The sequence below is a fragment of the Neovison vison genome, chromosome 3, assembly GCF_020171115.1.
Source record: "Neovison vison isolate M4711 chromosome 3, ASM_NN_V1, whole genome shotgun sequence".
Lineage (NCBI taxonomy): Eukaryota > Metazoa > Chordata > Mammalia > Carnivora > Mustelidae > Neogale > Neogale vison.
Window position 1 is genome coordinate 198,221,394 of NC_058093.1, and position 20,266 is coordinate 198,241,659.

At 46.9% G+C, this 20,266-nt stretch overlaps 1 protein-coding gene across 3 annotated transcripts in view; it reads left to right on the forward strand.

Annotated features, from left to right (window-relative positions):
- Positions 1-17,673, forward strand: part of ZNF664 (zinc finger protein 664) — a 44,634-nt gene extending 26,961 nt beyond the window's left edge. For all 3 annotated transcript variants that reach the window (XM_044243517.1, XM_044243518.1, XM_044243516.1), the window contains exons 3-4: positions 13,527-13,592; positions 13,693-17,673. In XM_044243517.1, the coding sequence (XP_044099452.1) occupies positions 14,271-15,056 (786 nt within the window). In that variant the 5' untranslated portion in view covers positions 13,527-13,592; positions 13,693-14,270 and the 3' untranslated portion in view covers positions 15,057-17,673. The remainder of the gene's footprint in view (positions 1-13,526; positions 13,593-13,692) is intronic.
- Positions 17,674-20,266: the final 2,593 nt, after the last annotated feature.

Below are 20,266 nucleotides of genomic sequence, written 5' to 3' on the forward strand. Positions count from 1 at the left end.
CCCCTCATCTGTGCCTGAATCCCATCCTTCCTTCCCTCTTCGGAACCTTGGCGGTCTCATGCCTTCCTGCTTTTCTTCCTTCCTTCCTTCCTTTCTTTCTTTTAAAAGATTTTATTTATTTATTTTACAGAAAGTGAGAGAGAGATCGCACAACCAGGAAGAGCAACAGGTAGAGGCCAGAGGGAGAAGCGGGCTCCCTACTGATCAGAGAGCCTGATGCAGGGCTCGATCCCAGGATCATGACCTGAGCCAAAGGCAGATGCTTAACTGACTAAGCCACCCAGGTGCCCCTGCCTCCCTGTTTTTCTTAAGATGGAGTTCTGGCTTTATAGGAAGGACCACTACTGCACAGGTGTCTTGCAACTGTAACAGTTATGTTTTCTCAAGAATAAGTCCTAAAAAAAAGTCCTTAGCACTTCAAGTGTTCCTGTTGCTTGAAGGACCCTGTTGTTGTGTGACTCCTGCTTTTGCCCTGCCTTCTGCCTTCTTCGTGTGGAGCTTTCACTTGCTAGTGTTTGTCATCCTGTCTCCAGACCTGCCATTTCCTCGGCTGGATCTTCTGCCCTCCTCCTTTTTGTGACTAACTCAATGTGTCCTCTGGATTTCAGTTTAGAAGGAGAGTCTGTGGGACACCTGGGTGGCTCAGTGGGTTAAAGCCTCTGCCTTTTGCTCAGGTCATGATCTCTGGGTCCTGGGATCGAGCCCTGCAGCAGGCTCTTGAGAGCTCAGCAGGGAGCCTGCTTCCTTCTCTCTCTGCCTGCCTCTCTGCCTACTTGTGATCTCTCTCTCTGTCAAATAAAATCTTAAAAAAAAAAAAAAAAAAAAAGAAGTAGAGTTTATTAGAGGTCTTGTCGTGCTGAAACTAGTTAGGATGCCCCTTGTTTAGGCAGCTGTGTCCACAGGTGTGAGCCTCTGACAGCACAGGTCATGTGATGCTGGACCTGTCAGGTTCCCCTCCTAGACTGTAAACCACATGGATGCAGAAGCTGTGACTGTTTTGTTCATCATAGGATTCTTTAGAGCTTAGCCCAGTGCCCGACAAATACTGGGAACTCAGTAAATTGACTGTCTATAGAACCTGTGCCTATATACATGCGTGCTCTGACCCCACACCGAAGAGTTCAGCATCTGGGACAGAAACACTTTTCTTGTAAGCCTGCTTCCAGGTGGAGACTCACTGCTGCAGCAGACACAAACATGTCCTGAGCCAACGTTTGGTAGGTGAACTGGGGACAAGAGGTTGTTCTCAAATACTTCCTGGTAATTAAGGTGCCTAGAAATTGATTTGGGTCCTTCATTTCACAGTTCCTAGTCTAGTGTGTCACCATCTGAGCTAGTGCTGACCGTCTGGGCTGGAGAGCCTTCTCCAGACCCCCGATGTACTTGCCAGCTGCACACGTGTCAGGAAGATTCATCCCATGGCCACTCCAGCCCACTGCAGTTGGTGGTGGTGATTTTTGGGTGAGTGTAGAGGCATAGACATACTTTCTTTCCTGTTCTTTTTTGTTTTGTTTTGTTTTTAATTTTATTTATTCATTTAACAGACAGAGACCACAAGTAGGCGGAGAGGCAGGCAGAGAAGGGGGAAGCAGGCTCCCCGCTGAACAGAGAGCCCCATGCAGGGCTCCATCCCAGAACCCTGGGATCATGACCTAAGCCGAAGGCAGAGGCTTTAACCCACTGAGCCACCCAGGTGCCCCTCTTTCCTGTTCTTTTGTGTTTATCCTTCCTAGAAAGTGTGCCCTTGTCCTTTTGAGGAAAAAAACTGTTACCTGTACCTTCTGACATCTAGTTCTGGAGGGGAAGTTCATTTGCTCTCTGCTGAAATAGATGTAACCCACAAAGGAAAGGGTCTGCTACTACAGAGTGGGATTATTTGTCCTTCATGCTTTATAGGAAGTCTTGCAGGCCTGAAATTTTAGAAGGACCAGTAATACTTTCTAAGTTTCTTATAGTCTGAGTAGTTGTATTTTCTCAGAAACAAGAAAAGAGGTCATTTTCGCTTGACGAAGTAATTGTGTAATTATTTTCAAAGGACTAGATTTTCTGAGCCAGCAGTCTGAATTTCAGAGAATACATTCAAGATGAAAAAAGAACAACTCATTTGATGTCCAGAGAGAAATGGTGTAGGGGCCCAGGGTGAGCAGGATCACGGGCACTTCTTGCCCTGGAAAAGGAGACGAAAGCACTGGAACTGGGCAATGTGTGTGCCTTTGAGTTTTGGTGGTGGGAGAGGAGGGAGTGCTCTGATGCGCTCTGTCTTCTCCCTGAGGAGTGGCGAGCTGGGGCATGGGGGCCGGCTGCTGGCAGTGGGGGCAGAGGTGGAGTCAGAGCAGGCTGAAAGCGGGAAAGGTTACGGGCATTCCAGCAGCCCTCAAAGCTCAGTTGAAGTTGTTGACATGAAAACCTGGGAAGGTTTGATTTTCCCTGTCAGCAAACAAAGGCCGAAATTTCTATTGGACTAGGCGGTGATTTCTTTCAGGCAGACAGCCGCTTTGTCTTCTGATCGTTCCCATTTGGCTAAAATCCAGTCCTGCAGACACTCACCCGTCTGTGTTCCTCACACAGCACCTGGGTGACAAGCCATGATCACTTCCCGTGTTTCTCCGGTCACTACACTCTCCCACCCTTCACACAACCATTTGGGACCCTCTCTGTGCTCCCAAGCGGCCAAGCACCCACTCTCCCTCTCCTGCCAACGGCCTTGCTTCCTGCTCACTGAGCACCTTCCTGTGCTCTCCCACCTTGCGCCACCCGCCTCCGCCACAGTGGAGGGCTGGCCTTCCTCCTCACGGGCGCACTCTTAATTCTCCACAGGCCCTTGCCAGGATTTCTTTTCTCCCATACTTTGCCTTTTCCCTTTCAGGGGAATTCTTCCCATTTCTGTTTCTTCCCTGAAGTTTTCCTGGCAGCATAACTACAGTCACGAACTGCAGGGTACAGCATGATGAAGGTTCACAGCTCTGAAGTCAACAGACTTGGGTAAACCAGCACCCAGCTTATGGAGCCACGTGGCCTGTGCTCCTTTCCAGTCATAACTCCTGCCCTCTCTGTTCCTAAGAACGTAGACTAACTGCCTGTTTTGAACTCTGGAGTGGAATCGTGCAGGATGTTCTCTTAATGTTGGAGGAGCCTCTTTATTCCTCACCTGGCATTTCCCCCCGAGTTTCCAAACGCACTTCAGTTAATCCTCTACATGTTAATGACTCTCAGATTTGCATCTTATCAAGTGCTGACATCTTTCACTGTCCTCGACATCTGCTCTTGGATATTACGGATGTCTGGAATTGGAGTCCTGTTCACCGAGGTCTTTCCTAGTGTTTCCTGTCTTGATGAATGGCCCCACCTCCACCATGTTATTCAGGCTGAGAGCCTAGGGGTCATCCTTGGCATTTCATCTTCCCTTACCTGTTGGGTTCAGTCCACTAATCTGACCGATTTTTCTTTGGTAAATGTGCCTTAAAATCATCCACTTCTTTCTTATCTCTGTGGTACAGGTTACCACCCTTCCTGTCCTAGGCTACTGAGGTAATCTCTAGCATACTCCCAAGCACTCCTGCTTCCCACTCACCTATCAGCTCTACTTTAGCTACAGTTTTCTATTTAAAAACACAAGTGTGGGGACGCCTGGATGGCTCAGTCAGTTAAGCATCTGCCTTCAACTCAGGTCATGGTCACGGAGTCCTGGGATAGAACCCTGTGTCAGGCTCCCTGCTCAGCGGGGAGTCCACTTTTCCCTCTGCTCTTCACCCCTTTCTTGCTCTCTCTTTCTCAAATAAATAAAGTATTTTTTAAAAATTAAAACACAAGTGCGATATTCCCATTTAGAAATGTACAAAAACTAATCACTTCAGTGCCTTTGCATTGCAGTTAGAACAAAGATCAAGACCTGTGACTTCTGTGTCATCTTCCCCATTCTCACCACACCCTGTGTCCCTTCTGGGCGCTTTGTCCCTTCTCATACAGGCCTTAATCCCTCTCCCAGTCTGTTGTGGTCACCTGTCTCCTGTCGAGCTGAGCTCCCGGCTCTTGCTGCTTTGGGGTGGTCTCCCTGACCCTCCTGACCAGGGCTGCTTCGTAGCACTTAGCATAGCTTGGGTTTTACATTTCTTGTGGATGTCTTTGATGATGTCTGCCTCCCTGCTAACGACGGTAACTTCCACACAGGAAGAGACTAAGTGTTCGTGCTTGCTGCCCAGGGCGCACACACTCGATAAACATTTGTTGCTTGGTGCCCTGTGGAACACAAAGAGATGAAAGAGCCTCAGATGTTCAGTAAATTCGCTGTTCTCTGAGCTCGTGCTGGTTGGGTGCTGGCACTCAAGAGGCAGGGAGAGGAAGACAACAAACGAGGAAATGCATCCTTAAATACACACACTAACTAAGACGGCTGTTGGAGAGGGACTGGGGAGAAACCCCAGCAGAACGTTGTGTTGAGAGCGCCCGCAGGGCAGGAGGTGAGTCAGGCTGCCGTGGTTGATGGAGCGCCGCCCCCTGAGACACCCCGGCTGCTGAGAAGACGCCAGCTCCGGAGCATCGGGGAGACGCGTGGGCAGGGGAGCTTTTGAGGCGCTGAGGGGGAGCAGGCTTGGTGAGTTTGGAGACTGGAAATGGGACCAGTGAGGTGGTGTGCGGTGTGCGAGAGGGTGTAGGGGTGAGATTGGGTGTCCCCCGTGCGTCCCGGCCAGAGGAGCACGTACTTGAAAGAGCAGTGGAGGGTTGAAACAGGGGTGTGGCCTGGTTTCATTCTTTTTAAACGGTTGGGCTGACAACTTGTGGAGGTGCAGGAGTGAAGCTAAGACATGGCCGACTGAGCAGCTATGGACTTGGTCTGAGCTTGGCCGCTGTGGCTGTCATGGCCGCAGAGACAAGGCCAGGCAGTGGACAGAAGTCATGGAGGAAGGCAGATGCGGGGAAGAGGAAGTGAGGTGGCTTCCTGTGTGGATGCTTCTGGGGTGGAGTGAGGGAGGAGCCGGCTGCAGGCTTGGGTTTGGGGTGCTGTTGGTGATGCGGTCCTGGGCTGGAGGTGGAACTTGGGAGCCCGCCTCAGGTGGCGTCTTAGGCCATGCGACTGGGTGAGGTTACTTGAAGAGAGGTTATAGACTCGGGAAGAAGGGGATCTCACAGTGGTGCCCTGTAGTACCCCAATATTTTAGAAGTCCAGCCGAGGAGGAGGAGGAGTGTCCAGTAACGGAAACAAGGAGTGGCTAGTGAGGGGGCAGGACAGCTGGCGAGGGCCCACGGTGCAAGCCGCGGAGAGTGTGGCATATGGTCCCATCGAGTAGATGAGGCCAGTGTCCACTGGATTTGGCGATACGGAGCTCACAACGGACTGGATAAGAGTGGTTTTCAGGGGAGGGCAGAGGCAGAGACCTGACCAAGAGAAGGTGAAGCGTGTGAAGCTCCTAAGAAGTTCTGCTGTGAAGGAGAGCGGGTATTTCAGCTGGTAGGTGGGGTGGGGCTGTAGGATCCAAAGAAGTTTGCTTCAGAAAGGGGGGGGTCTAGAAATATGTTTCTGTGGGAATGAACCAGTAGGAAGGACAAGATTGTTACTGGCAAAGAGAATGATTGCAGGATTTAATTTGAAGAGGCCTCAGGAAGAGCTGACTGTGCACAAGGGGAAGGGCTGGCCTGTGAGGCTCAGGGCGCTTGCCTGCAGGGAGGAGGTCGGGGGGTGGCAGGGAGCCGAGGTGCGGAGGCAGCCAGTGCCGGATTGCCTGCGGGAGGCCGAGGACACTGCCGTCAGGGTGCTTCTGTTTTCTCAGTTACTGTGGCGGGTTATCAGCCCCAAGAGAGGGAGGTGGAGGAGACACAGGAGATTTGAGGAGAAAGAAGGGTACCAGGGACATTGCTCTTAGGACTGCAAAGCAGCAATTGGAAATCCTGGGAAGTGTGAAATGGAGACTTCCAGAGGAGTGTGTGGAGGCCTGGTGCCCAGGAGGTTGGAGCTTTGTCATCACGGATCCAGTAAAGCCGGGCATCCTTCAGCTTCTTCGGTGTCGGCGTGGGCAGGTGGAGAACTGATTGAAGAAGGTCAGGGGGTTATTAAAATGGTGTGACAGGGAGAAGGCGACAGGGAAGTTCACAGTGAATGCAGGAGAGGAGCTCTCACTGAGATGGAGAGATTAGTGCTTGGAGTCTGCTGGCGGGGGACGAAGCACCAGGTGGTCAGAGAGTGGGTGGTTGGGACGGATTTAGGAGATGGTGGTGCCATTACTGGTGATGACAGAGCTGAGGTACGGCGTTCGCATGGTGATGTAAGAGGAGGGTGACCTGTGAGAGGGGTGGGGCGGCGAAGTCTGCTCCAGGAAAGGAAGTGGGAAGGAAAGACAGGGTCTGATTAGTGGGACAGAAAACCATTTAAAGCGGACTGGAGGTCTTCTGGGAACAAAGGAAAGATGCTATCGGATTAGCAGAGTCAGAAAGCTGGAGGGACAGGCTGTTGTGGTCAAGTGATTGGGTTTCCCTGGAGACAGGTCAGCCTTTCCTATGTTGGCCTGCCAGTATTGTCCTTGTCTGTGGGCGGTGCTGTGTGTGGCCAGCGCAGGCTAGCAGTGTCCCTGCCGAGAGAGTTGAGGTCGCTCTGCGATCAAGAATGCTGGGGGGCTACTGGGGGGCTCAGTGGGTTAAGCCTCTGCCTTCCGTTCAGGTCATGATCCCAGGGTCCTAGGATCGAGCCCCACATCGGGCTCTCTGCTCAGCAGGGAGCCTGCTTTCCCCTGTCTCTCTGCCTGTCTCTCTGCCTACTTGTGATCTCTCTCTTTAAAAAAAAAAAAAAAAGAAAAGAATGCTGGTGTGTCTCTCTCTCATGACTTCCCATCTTCATTACAGGGATCTCATAGCAAAGGCTTACTGGTTTTATTTTTGTTAGAGAAATTTCTTAATAAACTCAAAAGTAGAGGAAATAACAAAATGTACCCTTGTGTACCCTTCACCCAGGTTTAAATCCATCACCTGCTGTGCTTGCTTCTTGTGCTCCTTTACCTCTTTGTTGACGTGAGGAGCCGGTCTTATTACCTGAGTGAGTTTTTATGGGCAGCTACAGGTCCATATTGGGTGTCAGCATCTTAGTGATAAACATGAGTGCTTTGCGGCCGGCATTTCAGTAAAGAAGATGATCCATGATACGGTTATCTGTCCTTGGGTTTTCAGAGCACGCTCCTTCCCCCTTTTGACTGGCTGGTAGCATAGAAAACATTTTATTTTATTTTATTTTGGTGATAGGCTTGTGCATCTACATTATCCTGGTTATTTAAAAAGGAAACAGATGCAAAATTGTGTTAGGTGATGCACTTGCCTCATGTTCTAAGACTCAGTAGAAATACACTTTTCGGTCTCCCATTCCTCTGGCTGAACTTCACTCACACAGCGGCTGCCCTGCATCTTTCAGTCCCCAGCCTTGCGAAGGCAGCCCTGTCCTGTACCCACAGCAGACCTCCTCCCTCACCAGTCCCCACCTCTCCTCTGTTGTCAGCGCTAACAAGACGTGGGCCTCAGTCTCCCTGGCTCTGGTCTGGGGTCCGCTGGCAAGCCCTTCTGCAAGCTTATGTCCTCACAGGCCTGACTGGGAGGTTTTAGTGGCTCTGCAGCAATTTTCTCTTCTTTGTCACCAGTGCCGGTGCCAGGTGTGTGTGCCTTTGTAGTTCCCGTGTCCCAGTCCGCCTCATTCAGAATAGCACCGTGTGGCGTTGTGCGGCATCTGGCTTCACAGGTGTTTGCAGAGTCTGATGTTGGGCTTTTGGCTGCTTATTCTGGTAGGAGTTTACGTGGATTTTTCTCTCCAGCTGAGTCAGGGTGATTAGTCTTGATTTTATGTCTAGCCAGCGCAGAGTATGGTCCAGCCTTCTGGAGCGTCGGTCCAAGTTTCCTGACCTCCCCACTCTGTGGTTGAACAGCTGGCATTTCTCTGATGCCTTCCGTCGTCTTGGCATCCCCGTGGGACGCTGTCTGTCCATGTGGTGCACTCAGTGTCGTCATCTCTAACACCTGCCCTGTGGGGACTGGGTCCTTCTACTCTGAGTTTTCGGTTTGCAACCATAGGATCGTTTTAACAAGAAATTCATGAAAAACTAGTGGACTCTTTTTTTCCCAGGCAAAATAGTACTTTTTGGTCAGCAGTGTAAAAGAGAGTCAAAAAAAAAAAAGGTGTATGTAAAAAGTATGTTTAAATCTCTTTCAAAATCCACATCCAGGGACGCCTGGGTGGCGCAGTTGGTTGAACGACTGCCTCCGGCTCAGGGAGTGATCCTGGAGTCCCGGGATCGGTCCCACATCAGGCTCCCAGCTCCATGGGGAGTCTGCTTTGCTCTCTGACCTTCTCCTCGCTCATTCTCTCTCTCACTGTCTCTCTCTCTCAAATAAATAAAATAAAATCTTTAAAAAAAAAAAAAATCCACATCCACTCCTCCCAGCACAGCATGGGCTTCCTCAGGGCTGACGGACTGTTACCTGTATTCTGCATCAGACTTGGGTTGAAGATTGGGAAGAAAACCCGTGTCCTCACTGTCCTTCCTCTTGCCATTTGCCCCCTGCAGCTGTGACCAGAGGGGCCCCCTTCCCCCACAAGCATGTATGCGTACAAGGAGAATTAGGGCCAGTGCAGGGGCCTTGTGTGTCACCCACAGCCTCAGGCTGTGGTTCAGCGTTGCCTCCCGGGCTAGGCTGGGGAGCCCTTGCCCTGAGCGGCCCTCAGAGGGCGACAGCTCTGTCCTCTCAGCTGTGAGTCCTGCACCTCCACCTCCAGATGGCCCTTCCCAGTGCCAGCGCCAGCGCCCAGAGCGTCTGCGCCCTCAGGACCGTTTCTGTGTATTTAGGGCGCATTTCTTACTTCCTCGCCTCGCAGCTTCAGGTGTTTATTTGCCAATCCCTCCCTGTCAGCTGTAGTGAGAGGCCAGTGCTGGTTTGGGAATCCCTTCACGTGACAACGTTCAGCTGAGGCAGAGATTCCAGTGGACAGAAGGAAGGCCCTTTTTTCCCGGAAGGTGGGGATTTCGTGGGCTGAATTGAAGCAGTTTCTCTCTCAGTTCTCAGCAGACTCTAACTTCCTATTGGAGGAAGTTCCTCCCCGCTGTAGACTGAACCTCCAGACTGCTGGCCCACTCCTGACTCTCATGTGGGGAGACTGAGTGTTGCCCTGGGTAGTGTCTGGAGACCTCGGGGCAAAGCTCCTTACTCCTGAGGTCAGATGGGTGGTCCCACATTCCTACAGGCCGTCCCCTTCAAAGCTCTTACGGGATGTTGGATATGAAACATGTTTTGAGTGGGAGAATCTTGGGAATGTGTATCTGGGATCTGTAGGATTTTGTAGCTCATGCCTGCTCCCTTGCTTGCCAGTCTTCTTTATGCGTGTGGGGCCATGGGGCAGGTGATGTTTAGGAACGTTTGCGGCGGTGGTTCTTTTTACTGTTGTTTGTCCTCTTGTTCTTTGGGTGATCACGTGGAGAATTGGCTGGAGTTTCTCTTGCTTTATCTTTTCTTTTCTTTTTCCTGCAGAATGTAGCTTACCCAATCCCACCATGGGGTAAGACTTACAGGTATATTTGAGCATTTTTGCTTGGAAGGAATAGTGACTGATAACCTCCTTGAGGGAAACTCTGGTGGGAGTTCATGTAGGAATTCATGTCTCTGAGCTTTGGGGTGGAGTTTTTGCCCTCTGAGCCGAGTCAGTCTCTCCTGAGGCCAGGCTGGATGGGCGCCCTGACCCCCACTGCTTCATTTCCAAGTGAGTGAGGAGAGCCATGCAGTGTCTGAGTTGGCTGATGAGGGAGGGAGGGTGGACTGCGGCACTGCGCCTTTGTCCTCCGCTTGTCCCTGTCCTGAAGCCGCAGACTCCTCTCTCCCCAGGGACATCTGCGATGCTGTGCACATTCTTATGTGCTCAGGGTTGGTTGGAAAAGTCAGCCATTTGGGAAATCATACTTCTTTAGTTCAGTTTCATGTCTGTACAGTGTACCTGGTTCTGGGATTGGTTTGTGTTTGCAAGGGGAGTGGGAAAGGAATGTCTTCTCAGCATTAACTGATTTTTTTTTTTAATCCTAAAAAACTTCAGTTAAACACACAGAGATACAACATCTTATACATCTCTGGGAACACCGACATTTGTCTACCCAACTCCAGTGGTGTTCACACACCTAAAACAGTTGGCTGTATTTCTTGCACAATGTGATAACCCCATCCCTAATCCTGTTTCTCACTTGTCTCCTTTCTGCAGCTGATTTATTGGAATCAGATTCCAAAGAGGGGCCTCCTGTTACATTTGATTGTTAGGTAACTCTCCCCCATGACTCCCCGTTTCCAGGCCATTTACTTGTTGAAACAACAGGCAGCTGTCCTGTGGACTGCCTCACGCTTTGATAGTTTCCTACTTGCTTCCTGACATTTTTTCTATCCCTACTTGTTCCTTTAAATAAAAATGATGTCTAGAGTCTTGGTTAGGCTCTGGTCCAATCTTTTGGCAAGAATATTTCAGAGTGAGGCTGTGTGTTTCCTATTACATCATACTTAGGGGCCACAGGTCTAGTTGCTCCTCTTTTGAGTTATGCTAAGATTGGTGAGTGGGTTTAGATGACAGCAGCCTGGTCCTCGCAATGTGAAGTTCTTGGTGGTCAGATATATGGTCAGATATTTTGTTGGGGTTACACATTTATTAGCTGGGTTGTTGCATTACCTCAAAAGATCCTTCAGAGAAGGGCCCCTGGGTGGCCCAGTCAGTTAAGCATCTGACTCTTGATTTTGAATCAGGTCACGATCTCAGGGTTGTGAGACTGAACCCTGCACTGGGCTCCTCACTCAGCGGGGTGTCTGCTTGAGATTCTCTCCTTCCCTCTGCCCTTCCCCACCATGCTGTCTAAGTTGGTGGCCTAGTTTTATTCGGTGCCTTGAATCTCTGTCTCTGTCTGCCCCTTTCTTTGTCTCTCTGCTCCCCTCTGTCCCCTTTCCTCACCCCTGAAATCATTGTGAACTCCGGAGGTTTTGTATATTTAATTTGTTTCAGTAGATTGTGTTCATTATTCCTTTTGATGCTCAGTTGTCCTATTTTTGGCCAGTGGGAGTCTCTTCATAAATTGGCATTGGTGTTCCTTTGGAATGACTCTCGTTTTCTGGAATAATGAGATGTCCCAGGCTCATTTTGTAAAATGCTGCTCTGGCCTTGAAATCAGCTGCTCCTTCAAGGATCCCTGTGTCTTTTGGTGGAGAAGGGTATTTAAGGGAAGGGTATTTTGCTATTGGTTGTTATTGCTTCTAGGTCTTTTTGGTGGATAGAGCTAAAAAAGACATAAATTCAAACTGACAAATCAAATTTTATGTTGGATTGTTTTTTCCTTAACTTTGATTTTATGTTTGTATTTGATTTATCTTACATTGAATCTTGGTTCCTAACAACATTAACAAAATTACTTGTTTGCTTAATCTTTCTAAACACACCAGTGTTGTTACAACTAACAATTAAACTATTGAGAGAAGTTTGATTTCTTTGCAACTTAAAAAATATATATATTTATTTATCTGAAAGAGCAAGAGAGCACAAGCAGGGTACGTGGCAGAGGGAGAAGCAGACTCCTTGCTGAGCAGGGAGCCCGATGTGGGGCTTGATTCCGGGACCCTGAGATCATGACCTGAGCCAAAGGTAGATAGATGCTTAACTGATTGAGCCACCCAGGCTCTCCTCTTTGCAGCTCTTTTTGGTCAACAGAATATGTCCCACTAAATATGTACACTCAGTATGTGGTACACAGAAGCCCTTTTTGGATGTTAGCAACTTGACAATTAAGGTTCATTCTCTTCATTTGTTTTAAAATTTTGGGTGTCATTTTCCTTTTTTTGATTTAATTTTATTTTTGAAACAAATACACACACACACTCCAAAGCCAAAACTACCTAACAAGGTACATTTGGAAGAGTTTTACTTCATGTTTGCTCCTTCATCTCCCATACATAATTGCTTCCATTTGGTTTTGTGTTATCCTTTGTGTTAATTTGTGCATGTTATGTGAAAAATACATACAATCACATTCCCATCCCTGCTTTGCACAAAAGTTACTATGGTATATATGCTATATGCTGTTCTTTGTCTTGCTCTGTTTGCCAAACAGTATGTCTGGGGTCTCCATTTCAGTGCATAGTGTTCTTCCTTGTTCCTTTTTTTTTTTTTTTGAGCAGCTAAGCAGCATTTTATTGTGAGGGAGTACGAGAGCTGATTGGACCAGTCCCCTGTGGATGGGCCTTAGGTTGTCTGCAATTTTGCCATGACAAGTACTGCCTCAGTGAATAACCTAGGACATCAATCACTTCCAGTGTATCTTGGGATGGATCTCTAGTAGTGTAGTTACAGAGCAGAGGATAAATGCGTATGTAATTTTTCCAGCCACTGACTATATTTTTTCTGAAATTTGGATATCCAGTTCAATTTCATAATCCTAACACTTCCATTTAAAAGCAGTCCAGTTTATTTTGCCACTTTAATGTTGAAGAGATCTCATTTGCCCATTACCCTGTCTTTGTCTGAGACATACTACTGAGAGTGTTACTTTAAGAAGATCCATTGATTTCATTTAATAAATTAATTAGTTGCAGTATCAGTTGCTGATTATAGAATACAGGAGTTGAAAAGATTTCTAAAACAGTCCTAAGCCTCACAAGAGTTCAAATAGAATATTTTGGGATTTATTTTATTTCCTGATTATTCTATTTGTTGTGTATTTTGTCCCCCGTTGGTTGTCAGAGGACTGGTAATAAGGCAATGGGCAGTGTACCTCTGTACCCGAATGAAGTGGGGTATGTCTGTTAGAGGAGAGAGGTTGTCATAAAAGTCTCCATAGATGTACTATACAAATACTAATTGAACACTTCGCCTTCGCTGGAATGTAACAGCGAGCAGCACACAGAGTTCCTTCATCATGGCATTTACATCTACTACAGGAGATGTATCAGAAACCAAGGAACAATAAGATAATTACAAGTTCTGTGTACTTTGAAGGAATCAAACAAGAGATTAAAATAGTCTCAGCCAGGGACCCTCCTCAGGTAAGGGAGGGGCAGCTGACACAGCAAACCACATGCCAGGCCGGGGAGGAAGTATTTCAGGCACTAGCTTGGGGTGTTGAGAACTGAAACAGAAGGCGCAGCAAGCTGTGGGGGAGAGTGGAGGCAAGGTCATGCAGGGACTTGGGTTTTCACTGAAGGGTTTGGATTTTATTTTAAGTGTATCAGGAAACCATTGAGGACAATTAAGCAGAGAGTGACATTCAGTACCAATATGTCATAGATTTACTCTTTCTGTAGATCGGAAGGCTTATCAAATGGGATGTTTTAGTTCTAAAGCAAACAGTGTCCCTTCTGTAGTTCAAAGCGGAGGTAGTTTTCCTTCTTGCTCCTGTATGCAGGACAGCATCGGGTCTTAGGATTGCTTTTCTTTTTTCAATAATATTCCCTTGATGTTGTTTAGATGATTACAGTAAGTGGTTGTAAGTGGATTATATACTTGGACTATGAACAGGAGCATGATATCTACAAATTCTCTTCTTCAGACCTGCAAATCCAAGAGATACATCTCTCTGGAAGATAAGAGAGCTTCTTCCCCAAGATCAAAAAAGGTTTGTATTGCTGCTGTCACAGTTTTATGAAATTAATTATGGAGCCAATAGCAATTTTTGGAAAAAGAGGCATTTTCAATATATTATGTTTCTGTTACAGGAGACTGGAGTGAGACTCATGTAGGGAATCCCCAGAAGGAAGGATTGGCACACCTGGAACCCGAGGAGCTTGCTTCCTGGAAAGTCTCCTGTCTGATGTGTAGGAGGCAGAGTGTCCTACTGACTCTTCAAGGGGAGGCTACACAGGATCGAGACCCTCCACCACAGGCGACACTGTGCATTCCTTTTTCTAGAAGTGGGAAGTACGAGATTATTCTACAAAAGGAAGATTCCAGGGGCTTAAAAACACAGAGGTTTGCACCTTGGGAGCCCCTTGGAATGTTGACAACTCAGGATCTAAAGGAAAATTCTGTGTTAATGAGTTACAGAATTCATGTGGAAGTAAATGTCACTTTATGATCAATAATAATACTGAGTGAGGAGCACTATGCAGGAAGAAATCTTCCATAGAAAGACAGGCAGGGAGAAGCTTGGGCCAACCTTAGACCTACCTAATAGAGCAAGCCTGAGATAAACTGCCAGAATGGCCAAATAAGAGACTCTGTGAGATAGCAATTCTGTAACTATAGTAGTCGTACAGAAATTTTTTCCTCTAAATCACGATACCAAATAGGAAAAATGATCTACAAGTGCCCCATGTGTAGGGAATTTTTCTCTGAGAGAGCAGATCTTTTTATGCATCAGAAAATTCACACTGCTGAGAAGCCCCATAAATGTGACAAGTGTGACAAGGGTTTCTTTCATATATCAGAACTTCATATTCATTGGAGAGACCACACAGGAGAGAAGGTCTATAAATGTGATGATTGTGGTAAGGATTTTAGTACTACAACAAAACTTAACAGACATAAGAAAATACACACAGTGGAGAAGCCCTATAAGTGCTATGAGTGTGGAAAAGCCTTCAATTGGAGCTCACATCTTCAAATTCACATGAGAGTTCATACAGGTGAGAAACCCTATGTCTGTAGTGAGTGTGGAAGGGGCTTTAGTAATAGTTCAAACCTCTGCATGCATCAGAGAGTCCACACCGGAGAGAAACCCTTTAAATGTGAAGAGTGTGGGAAGGCCTTCAGGCACACTTCTAGCCTCTGCATGCATCAGAGAGTTCACACAGGAGAGAAACCCTATAAATGTTATGAGTGTGGGAAGGCCTTCAGCCAGAGCTCGAGCCTCTGCATCCATCAGAGAGTGCACACTGGGGAGAAACCCTATAGATGTTGTGGGTGTGGGAAGGCCTTCAGCCAGAGCTCAAGCCTCTGCATCCACCAGAGAGTGCACACTGGGGAGAAACCTTTTAAATGTGATGAGTGTGGGAAGGCCTTCAGTCAGAGCACCAGCCTCTGCATCCACCAGAGAGTGCATACAAAGGAGAGAAACCATCTCAAAATATCAGTTATATAGAGCATTTTGCTAAGAGTTAGAAATCTTAAAACCCATAAGTGCCACTAGGAAGGAAACCCTGTAAATACCTACATTGATCCAAGAAATTTTTACAGCAAGCCCCAGCAGGACATTCTTTTTGAAGAGGCATATGTGAGATTTGCTTTGTTTTGTTTTGTTTTTTGGGGTTTTTTTGTTTTTGTTTTTGTTTTTGTTTTGATTCATGCCAAGTGTGTTCCACAACTTGACTTTGAATCTGGAATCCCTCTGAGTGTCTGCCCAAGATGGGCCATGAGGTCCCAGTCATGGGTGTGTGTTTCCTGGGATTTGGGCTTGATGCCTCAGTAGTGGGAAATATGACACAGGAAACCTTGATCATTGCCTAGCCTCCTGAGTCACCTTCTGTCTACACTTTACCTAACAGTTACCCCAGACATCCCCCTTTCAGGAGCTCATGCCCTTCCTTCCCTCAATTCAGGCATACTGGTTAATGCATTTGAAAACACCTCTCACAAAGACAGTGTTCTGGTATTTCTGAGGTTATCCTTCGGTTCAGCCCCTACATATCGTTCCATAGATCTCATTACTTCTGAGCCCGCTTTACCCGTATGTCCTCGCAGTACCCGTAAATATCCATCCCTTCCTAGATGGCATTAAATTTCACTTTAGATTTTAGGTGACTCATAATTTCCATTCACTTGGCCCATCAGAGAAATCACTGGCAGACATACATGCCCTTGAACTTTTCATGAACTTTTTAAAAAACATGTCGTGGTTTCTGCTAATCACTGTGTCTCTATGTTAGACTTAATTTTCTAGTGGCTACATCACATATTTTTAACTTGAATTTTTTGGAAATAGCTGAATGTAAATAGGGAGGAAGAAGCAAGCAAGCAAAGTTGGAACGTTCTCCATCCAGAATTGCCCTCTTGGGCTCCTTTTGTAGCATGTGGAGCTCCTTATTAACTAGGGGAGACCATAGGAGAAGTGGCTGTTGGGAGGAGTCACTAATAATATTTAGTCTCTGTTCCTGTAATTTTGGGCAATAATGTGTAGGAGTCCTCAATACCTTCATTGAGGATCAGGTATTCCTTCGTTTTTAGGCATGAATGTCTATGTCACTCTCTCCTTTCCTTTCTTCATTCATTCAACAAGTATTTATTGAACACCTATGTGCCAGGCACTGTGCTAGGTGCTAGGAATACCACTGAGTAAGACAGACAAGGGCCCTACTCTCATGGAGTTTACTTCTGGTGGAGGAGACAGATGATACGCAAGTAAGAAAATACATAATGTAGTTTGAGATAGTGATTAAGTGCTATGAAGAAAATAAATTAGGGTGATGATTTAGAGTGGGGGTGGGGTGGGGGTGGGGCATCATTAGACAGCGGTCAGGGAAGGCCTTTCTGAGGGGGGCACTGGAATGGAGCGCGCAAAGCTAGGAGCACCAGCTGGCTGGCCCTGCTGCCATGTTTGCAGAGCGGAAGGCGGCCAGGCACTGGGGCAGAGTGAGCAGCGGGGAGGGGAGAGATACTGTGTTGCTCAGTATCCCAACTTTTATAGGCCCTTTTTTCTTGTCTTCTTTTCTTTTCTTTCGTTCTTTTTTTTTTTTTTTTTCCTTTCTTTTTGTGGCTAGATTGATATTAAAAACTCATGTGGAAGAACTCAAGGAATGTTTAGAAGACCAAAAGTCCCCAATGATGAGAACAAAAAGCAACTAATTTTTAACTTTCTCTTCTCATTCCTGTTTCCATTGATTCCCACATGTAGTCCTTATGCTCAGGAAGTCTTGGGAGAAGTTAAGCATCTTTGAAGCTCTGAAATGGGTGAATAGGTTCGTGGTGTCTGTCAACTGTCTTAAGAGGTTGGAATGAATTACCCGAAATAGTCATCAAAATACTGAAACAAAGCTTGATTTTCTCTTCATATTTGAATTAATTTCTTCTGTTTGACTGGAAGGGGTTTTTGTGTAACTAAAACCTTAAGGCATAAAGGAGATTTGAAAGGAGCACATAATTTAGTGGGTGGGCCATATAACTAGAGATGGGGTTCGGGGATCATTGCGTCCCTCTCTGGGTTTTCATCGAGACAGCTCTGTTCACAGCCTTTGGAAAGTCCCTTCTCCTGCGTGTTCTCCTTGCCCAGGAGAGGGCCAGCCTAGTTCCTGGGTAAAGCCCCTTCCAGGCCTAACGCCCTCGACTACGATTTACTGTAGTGTCTTACCCTCGTCCATGTCACGGTAGCCTGCGGCGTTAGAGAGCCGCCTAGACTTTTAGTTGGTAGAGAGACAGCTGAAATATCATCAGTAGGATTTTAGTTTTAGGAAAAATCGGTTTGATTTCTAGCTTTATTACTATTAGGTGTGTGAGCTTGGGCAGATTGCCTAATCGTTGAGTCTAGTTTTCTCACAAAATGAGGATATTAGGCTAAATGATTTCTGAGTTTCCAGCTAGTCCTAGAGTTCTATATTTCTACATAGTTGAATTATTTTATCATGCTGTTGCTGGGGAATATGACTAACACTTTTGAAGCTACTAATTTTATGTCGAGCTTTAAGGTCCATAATTGTTATCTTTGGAAAATATTATTTGACCTACAGTATGTCCAAATCAATTTAATAAAATCACTTTATAACAGGGTTCTGTGCTTGACTGTAGTTGTGTGAATTCAGGGGTCATTGTGTATGGGGGGGGGTGACTTGTATATTATGCCTATGTGGGTGACCATATAATTTACTTTTCAAACCGGGCAATTGAGTAAAGGGGTGCTGTTAATGAGGCCCACAGGCCTAAGCCGGGACTGTCCCAGCAAACCCGAGTTGTGAGGACACCCTGGCCCAAAGATCACAACCCAAGCAAGTAAGAAATGACTACATTGCATCAGGAATAACTCAAAGAGGAGTTGGAAGGTCTGTTGCAAACTTGAGGTGTGAGTTACTGAGGGGACGGCCCCTACTTGGCTGTAGCTATTTATTTCTGTGCTAGAATATAGGCCAAAAGCTCCCACATACTCTGCTCTTTTAAGAGAAAACCAGCAAGCTGGATTTGTATATAAAATTTAGTGATTTTGGAATGTTGATAACAAATTCACATTCCCTGTGACCCATCTTGGTCATTGCTATCACCTGCCTTGTGCCCACAAGCTTTCATTTCATTTTGCAGAGTCCTGCTCTAGTCCCTGATGACCGGCCCGCTCCTGGTCAGGTGTAACCTACCCCTTGGGGAAGCTGCGGCGGCCCCTGTTCCTTGACGCTGGTTCTGGCATCTGCTGGTTTTGAGGGGCAAGTCTGCATCCCACTCCCACCACGAAGGTGGCAGCAATACCAAACTGGCCTTTTTGACACAAGAGGGCTTGGGAAGAGCGGTCAGATGCGGGCTCGTGTGTCACCATTGAGTCATTCTGGGTGCCTGCTAAGATTTAGGGTGAGAGAGAAGTCAAGGCTGACTTCACAGTTCCTGACTTGCCCTGAATAAGTGGCAGATTGCACCATTAAGAACTCTGTCAAATCAGAGCACCCCAAACATCCAGGAGGTGTGCTGTGGGGACCACGGGCACCCAAGCCCATTGCCGGCCACCTTGAGGAAGTTGTCAGATTCTTTAGTGCTGTGTGATATGGAAGTTGTCAGATTCTTTAGTGTTGTGTGAACCTGGACATGCTGCTTTCTGAGGGACTTCCCAACTCTTGGTTCTGTTATCCTAAAAAAAAAATTGTTAACTTTTCTGTACAACTTGCTATTAGTCTCAGGCTTGAAGAAAAAAACAAAACAAAACAGGTGAATGAAAGACAAATAATCAGAAGCACATGGAAAAATTCCTCAATGGTGGAATCAGACCTAAGGGGAGGGGTGGGGAAGAGGTTGACCCCACCACCGGGCAGGAGTCAAACATAAATAGTGTTGCCGGGTTAAGATAGAGATAGCGGGAGAATTGAGGTTGGCAGAACTCTTGCTCTGTGACCTTATGCAGTTTTTTAGCTTTCCCAAATCTCGGGTTTCTCACCTATAAAACGGTTTTGAAAGTACCTAACTCGTGAAATAGTTGGAAGGACTAAGCAAACCTGTATGAACTGCCTAGCATTTAGTAATACAACAGGAAGGAAACAGTCCTAGTGCCCCTAGTAAGGAAGATGGCTCCCGTTGTTTGGAGTTCTTTTGTTCTGGGTATGGGCATCTAAATTTGGGGGTGGAACCTAGAGAGAGCGGAGTGGCTTCATGTGAGAAGAACCAACAGAACTGGACTCTCCCAGGGTAGTCTGGGACAGGAAAAGAGAGTAGAACCGGAGAGGTCGTTGGAAGAGAGGGACCCAGGGGTTTCATAGCTGAACACTTGTGACCTCAGAATCCCTCCGTAAAGTCTGGAGAGGCTTGGTCCAAGTGGATTGCTTCTGGAAACAGGAAGGACTGAGTGTTGTGTCCCAGCTGGAATGGGACAGAGCATCTGTACTACAATAAAAATAAATGCAGGAGCCAGAAGAGAGCAGCCACAATACGGTGAGCTCCAAGGAGAGTGGAGAAGCCCCTGGGAGGGTTTCAGGCTGCCGCAGGCCCTTCAAGGCTGGGGAGGCCTCTGGGTCTCTTACTACTCCTCGTGTACATAGGTAGAACACCTTGAAGATCATGAGTAAATTAGATTTTTTTAAAAAAATCATTTCCTTTTAGTCACATGAGCAAATCTAAAGACCCCAAGGCCTTGTATTTACTACACATGTTGGCAAGAGCTCAGCGTAGATCTCAGTGGAAGCAAAGTGCTTTCATGGCTCAGATTTAGGCACATGCAAATGAAATACAGTGTTAGAATAAAATAATAGCCTATAAAGATTGCTTTTATTGGTTTTCAGGTGAATTCATGCTTTTTATAGGCTCCGCCCTGTTTGTACCTTGCCAGTTAACATTTACTGAATGCTTCTGAAAATGGGGTCACTCAGAGTCTCTGCCGCCTCCCGTGGGCTGGCCCCGGCCCCAGTCTTCTCTGCATCATGAATTATGGTGAGATTGGAGAGATTTTAAACCTGGTATCTGTAGATATGATTCAGGGAGGTCTTGAACCTCTTCTAATTGTTTGCAGAATTTTGCGTCTCTGTGGGTATATGCATTTTTCTAGGAAGAAGCGCTTTCCTCGAATGTGTGACTCTAGTCAGGAAGGATCACTAGGTGCGGAAAACTATCTGATGTAGCCACGTGGTTATTCACCGTGCAGGAACCTTGGGGAAGGGGATGCCTTAGAGTTCGGAA